The sequence below is a fragment of the Hermetia illucens genome, chromosome 3 (genome assembly GCF_905115235.1).
Source record: "Hermetia illucens chromosome 3, iHerIll2.2.curated.20191125, whole genome shotgun sequence".
NCBI lineage: Eukaryota > Metazoa > Arthropoda > Insecta > Diptera > Stratiomyidae > Hermetia > Hermetia illucens.
This window is the reverse complement of record NC_051851.1, coordinates 35176434-35182458: the sequence shown is the minus strand read 5'-3', so window position 1 is coordinate 35182458 and position 6025 is coordinate 35176434. Positions and strand designations below refer to the sequence as shown.

The window sequence follows — 6025 nt, the reverse complement described above, 5'->3', positions numbered from 1 at the left end:
GTTGGTGAGTTTGCTTGTTCAGAGGGTAGGGTTGCTCATTTAGCCTTTGTAGATTATGATATTGTCTGGGAATAAATTGTCATGCGAAAATAAATAATATGTTCATCAAAATTCATAACATTTCTAATTGTGCTCTTGTATATAAACGCATACAGAATACATGAGACTGCGCGAAAGAGAATTTTAATAGATAATTCGATGCCATTTCCAGCGTTTGCTCTGAGTGATGAAGGGAATAAGCTGCTCTTGAAATATCAGTATTTATTTAAAATCTTAGTAGCAAAGGAAACGGTGTCTAATTTCTATTTCTCTTGATCGCCAGAAATAGTGGATGAGTGTCCATAATGAATGATTGTCAACTAGAATCTTTTGAATGCTTTCGTTATGGATTACTTGGGGTTAACAACTTTCTCTTTTCGGAAGTGGTTTGCATTGATACATATGAAAATCCCCTCTCTAATATTCATTCTTAACGGTTTAAGAACACCTTACTATAAACCTTTTCATCTTTGAAATTTTTTTAATTCTTTCTTATTTGCAAGTTCCGAATGAAATACAAATCATCATCATCAACGGTGCAAAAACCGGTATTCGGTCTAGGCCTGCCTTAATAAGGAACTCCAGACACCCCGGTTTTGCGCCGAGGTCGCGTCCTGACCTACGCCATCGCTCCATCTCAGGCATGGTCTGCCTCGTCTTGTTTTTCTACCATAGATATTGCGCTTATAGACTTTCCGGGCTGGATCATCCTCATCCATACGGATTAAGTGGCCCACCCACCACAACCTGTTGAGCCGGATTTCATCCAAAACCAGACGGTTATGGTATCGCTCATAGATTTTGTCGTTATGTAGTCTACGGAATCATCCATCGGAATCGTTTGTACGTCTCGGGTCGTTCTTCCCATGATGCCGACATCGTCGGCATAGGCCAGTAGTTGAGTGGACTTGAAGAGAATGGTACCTCTCGCATTTACATCAGCATCAAGAACCACTCCACTCAATCTCTAGGCCCAGGTTGAAGAGGGCGTATGATAGCGCAACCCCTTATCGTAGACCGTTGTTAATGTCGAATGGTCTTGAGAGTGATCCTGCTGCTTTTATCTGGCCTTGCACATTGGTCAGGTTCAGTCTAGTCAGTCTTATCAATTTCGTCCGGATACCGAATTCTCTCATGACCGTGTACAGTTTTACCCTAGCTATGCTATCATAGGCGGCTTTAAAGTCGATGAAAAGATGGTGAAACTGATGGTTATATTCCAACAGTTTTTCCATCGCTTGCCACAGAGAGAAAATCCGATATGTTGCTGATTTTCTTGGAGTAAAGCCTCTTCGGTATGGGCCAATGATGTTCTGGGCATATGGGGCTATCCGGCCTAGCAGGATGGTAAATATCTTATATGTAGATGGTACTCAGCAACGCGATATCACTATAATTGCTGGACAGCGTGATATCCACCTTTTTATGTAAGAGACAGATAATGCCTCTTTGTCAGTCGTCAGGCATTGATTCGCTGTCCAACACCTTGAGCACAAGTTAATGAACCACTTGGTGTAATTGGTTGCCTCCATATTTAACCAATTCGACTGTAATTCCATCGGCTCCTGGCGACTTATGGTTTTTAAGCCGATGGATTGCACGGACTGTTTCTTCTATACTTAGTGGTGGCAGTATTTGTCCGTCGTCTTCAGTTGGCGGGACCTCCAACTTGCCGAAATCAGATTTCCCTCTTTCTCTCGACAGGATGAGCATCGAGGTGTATAAGGCTTCATCCTGCTGACTTGTTGGTAAAACTTGCGCACCTGGTGCGGTTGCTGTCTGTACTTTTCTAGTTCACATACTTGTTGGTTCTCCCAGGCTTCCTTTTTCCGTCTGTGAAGTCGCTTTTTCCCCCGACGGAGTTCGTGATAAGTCTCTGCGCTTGCCCACGTTCGGCATTCTTCTGTTCCGTAGCTATGTTACATTCATCGTCAAACCATCCATTCCGACTTTTTTTGCGATAGGGTTCTTCAGGTGGTTGTGAAGATCATTTGTTGATGCTTCCTCACTAGGATCTCTGTTGACTGCGGTTATTGCGGCATCCACTTCGCCCTTATAGGTGTTGTGAATGGCTTCGGTATTCACTCTCACCTGATTGTCAGAGGGATTGTATGTGGTGTCGTAATTCGAGCACCATGCCATACCATGCTGAGAGGTAGCGGCGTTCGATCAACACGTGGGCAATTTGGTTGACAGTGGCCCCGTCTGGAGAGGCCCACGTATGTTTGTGGAACGCTTTCCACGCAAACCAGGTACTTCCAACAACCGATTCGTGTGACACTGCTAATTGAATGATCTGCAGTCCGTTATCATTTGTATTTTGGTGTAAGTTCTTGGGAGCCAATGTATCGCCTGAATACGGGCTCCTTTCCTACTTGGCTGTTAAAATCTCCAAGTATGATTTTGATATCATATCTGGGACAGGCTTCGAGGGTTCGTTCTACTGCCTCGTAGAAGGTATCTTTCTCCGACTCTGCAGCCTCCTCTGTAGGGGCGTGAACGTTAATGAGGCTTATATTTCATAATTTGCCTCGCAAGCGCAGAGTGCACTGCGGTTCGCTTGTTTTTAAAGCCGATAACAGCAGGTTTCATTTGTTGGCTGACTAAGAAACCTATTCCGAGCACATGGTTTACTGGATGGCCGCTATAATATATGGTGTAGCAACTCTTCTCCAGGAAACCAGTCCCTGTCCATCGCATCTCTTGCAACGCTGCTACATCAGCCTTATATTGGGGCAGAGTATCGGCTAAATGCATTAGCAGCATTCGGTCTGTACAGGGAGCGCACGTTCCATGAGAAAATGCGCAAATCGTTAATCCGTTGTCGTTGCCGGGTTCGTCGTTGTAAAATTCATCCTGTCCGAGGCTCCTGTTGTGGCTTGGTAACTTCGGTTTTCCGTGTAGGGTGGTTGGCCCTACCCAACCGCCAACCTGGAGTACCAGTTGGTGCATTTTGTCCTGTTTTTAGGCACGGGAGACTCGCCTTCATCCTTCTCCGTCTGCAGTTTTTCATGAAGAAAAAACTGCCAGACACGTGGAGGTGGAGATAGGGTTTGGTAGTAGTGCTGTTGGTGTTGGTTCAGCAGGCGTTTCCCAGGTTTTATGCTCCATACCAATCCACGTTTCGCCCTGGGACCTTTGACCGCCACTCTAACCTTCTTCCGGAGTGCGTTGGTCCTTTAGATTGTTTTGGGTTTCCCCCATTATGTTTCAAGGGGCAGGGGGTGAACATTTGGGTTGGTGTGGGTCGCCATGTCATCTGGCTCCCATGAAGAGGAAACAAAGACGGGGGCCATTCATCGCGTAGATGCCAGAGTCAGCTCAGAGCTAATCTTTCCTTTCTTTGTGATTGTATCCCTTCCCTTGTTAGGCCATTAGGCAGTGTAGTTCCTTTGGGATTTAAATCTTCGGTGGTATCAATTCGCCTTGAGATTTCACGGCTCTATTAGAGTAGTTTACACCGGGTGGGTTGGCTATTGAGTCAAGGCAGGTGATAAAATCTCTGTCTCCTGATAGGGAGATGATATTTGAGAACCAAGAACTTCGGCCCTCATCTCGCCGAACCGCTACCATTCGGGTTAGCTCCAGCACGTGCCGTCTGGTACCTTATATTATTTCGCGCAGTCGGTGTTCACGACTGGCAAACCTGTTATGGAAGTGTGGTTGGTTGACAGCCTTGGGGACAGTGTTGGTTCCAAGGTGATGCATCGCTGGATTCTCATCATATTAGAGTTGACGTGGGACCACCGTTGCTGCGTACGTAATATCACTTGGACTTTATGGTGAAGAAGCTCCTATGCACAGAAATTGTGAAAGTAGGCCCTAGTCCGAAGAATTTCAAATCTTTAACCATGTGACGCACGATATCGACCGAATAGTTTCCCACATTCAGTGTGGGTCTTACCGACTTCTTTGGGTATTGTCACACTTTGTGCTATAGTGATGCCCATGTCCTCATTTCCAAAGAGCTTCCTTCTTTCTATAAATGTGCTATTTCTTCAGTTCCTTTTTTTGACGAAATTCGATAATAATAAATAACTTTATGCCGCCACAAAATTCAAATGACGTGTAACCAGTCTTCTTGGTGTAATCCATTATTCACGTGCGATTTCGAGAGCTGCTCCCCTGAATAAGAACATCATACGCGTGAGCATACGCTGGGGTCGTAAAATTAATTTTTATATTATTTAATAGAAGGCTATAAAAGCAAGCTTGACTATTTGATGTGGTTGTAATGTGTTTAAATATTGCCGATAAAAGGTTGTGTTCTCAGTGAAAACTGGTTTTTCGTCCACAACGTACAGACGGGCTCGTTGTCTCCTCATCGAAATACAGATAACAATAAGTTCCCTTTAAATATTTGTGTTCGATGAAATTATTTTTCGTAACACGCGACTCAAAATCGATTTATCGAAAACTTCCAAACAGTTCGTTTTAAAAGTTTACTACCGGATGAGCGTCAGAATCCTGCCTGAATTGCCAACGCGAAAAAGACTCTATTTTACCATAAAAACCTGACAACAAGGAATAATTTATAGGAGAGATAATCGCAAAAATAGGCGATTATCTGGAATGGATTCGGCACGGTTCTGACAGCTTTCTGGTTGGCAAACCTTGCAAAAGTACGATAATTACACTCGAAAAACAAAATCCACCCACAACAGTGTTCTAAAACTTGGGTTAATGATACTACGACTCCGCCAACTCACTCCATTCATCACTTCGCAATTGACAGTTCGCAACTGTGATTACATGAGTTACCGACCCGTCCGCTATGGGGGTTTCAGGTGAGACTGTTTCCATGGGGGTCTAACGACTTTCACTGGAAGATTGCACTTTCTCCACAGCTGATCTCTTCCAGACGATTCTTGTTTGGAGAAGAATTTGGTTTCGCAATACTCGCTGGCTGTATACTTTAATTTTCAATTTTTTAGTGTTTTCCTATGCTCAAGTTATGTTTGCGCGGCTGTCGTTCTATCCCACGCTGGCGTATAATGTTTTCATGGAGAAAATCAGTGCCAGACGATGGTATGATCGCATCGATGAGAACTTAATATTAGGCGCTCTGCCCTTCCGTTCGATGACGAAAGCCGTAAGTATGACATTTGCCCCACAGGCCAAAGGCTAATGTTCTTCGATTCCTCATTTTAGCTTATTGAGTCGGAAAATGTTAAAGCGGTCGTTTCTATGAACGAGGACTATGAGCTCTACCTTTTTGCAAACGATCAGAAGCGCTGGGCTGCAAAAGGTGTTGAGTTTTTGCAGCTTCCAACCACAGATATTTTCAGTGCGCCGTGTCAGATAAATCTACTTCGCGGGGTGGAATTCATAAATAAATTTCTACCGGTTAGTGCGCGGATAAAACACTTTCCTGCATCGTTGAATCAACCAGAGAATGTCGGGACGGTTTATGTGCATTGTAAGGCCGGGAGGACAAGAAGCGCAACACTAGTTGGATGCTATCTAATGATGGTAAGGGTATTTTACGTTTTTTTCCAATATATTATCCCCGCATAGAACAGAGCGTAACCTGTAGACACTTGCTCCAAGCTCACAACTTTTCCTCACTAATTGCCATAAAATCACTTCGTCATTGACTATCCTCCATCGCATTTAACGCTAACATTAATTTCTTTCAACAAAAAAAAAATATTTCGTGGAAAATTAGCTAAACTAAATCTTTTGTTACTTTTTAGCGATACGGTCTAACTCCAGAGCTCGCGGTTGAACGTATGAGAGAATCTCGACCCCACATTTTACTGCATAAGAAACAATGGGAAGCTTTACATAAATTTTATAGAAATAACATGTCAGATAAGAAGGAGAGCTGATACAGATTTCGTAGCTTAATTGTTGAAGATGACAATGTTATTAAATTATTTATCGGAATTTGTTATAAAGTGAACGCGGTAATTTGTAAAAATGCTAGAATAGATTATGAAGGTATTTTATGTTAAGCGTTTGAACAAAATGAAATCCCATTGTC

The 6025-nt window shown here is 43.4% G+C and overlaps 1 protein-coding gene across 2 annotated transcripts; it reads left to right on the top strand.

Moving 5' to 3' along the window:
• Positions 1-4312: 4312 nt before the first annotated feature.
• On the top strand, positions 4313-6025 carry LOC119651271 (phosphatidylglycerophosphatase and protein-tyrosine phosphatase 1). Of its 2 annotated transcripts, XM_038054775.1 has the most exons (5): positions 4313-4466; positions 4704-4826; positions 4974-5131; positions 5191-5511; positions 5736-6025. In XM_038054775.1, exons 2-5 carry the CDS (start codon positions 4814-4816, stop codon positions 5868-5870), a joined length of 627 nt encoding a protein of 208 aa, XP_037910703.1. In that variant the 5' UTR covers positions 4313-4466; positions 4704-4813; the 3' UTR covers positions 5871-6025. The 2 variants fall into 2 exon arrangements, with proteins under 2 accessions (XP_037910703.1, XP_037910702.1); XM_038054774.1 differs by having other exon boundaries at positions 4313-4826.

Coding starts and splice junctions, on each gene's coding strand:
- LOC119651271 (XM_038054775.1), top strand. Junction 5,132..5,190: donor TCCGTTCGATGACGAAAGCC/GTAAGTATGACA, acceptor TCCTCATTTTAG/CTTATTGAGTCGGAAAATGT. Junction 5,512..5,735: donor TTGGATGCTATCTAATGATG/GTAAGGGTATTT, acceptor GTTACTTTTTAG/CGATACGGTCTAACTCCAGA.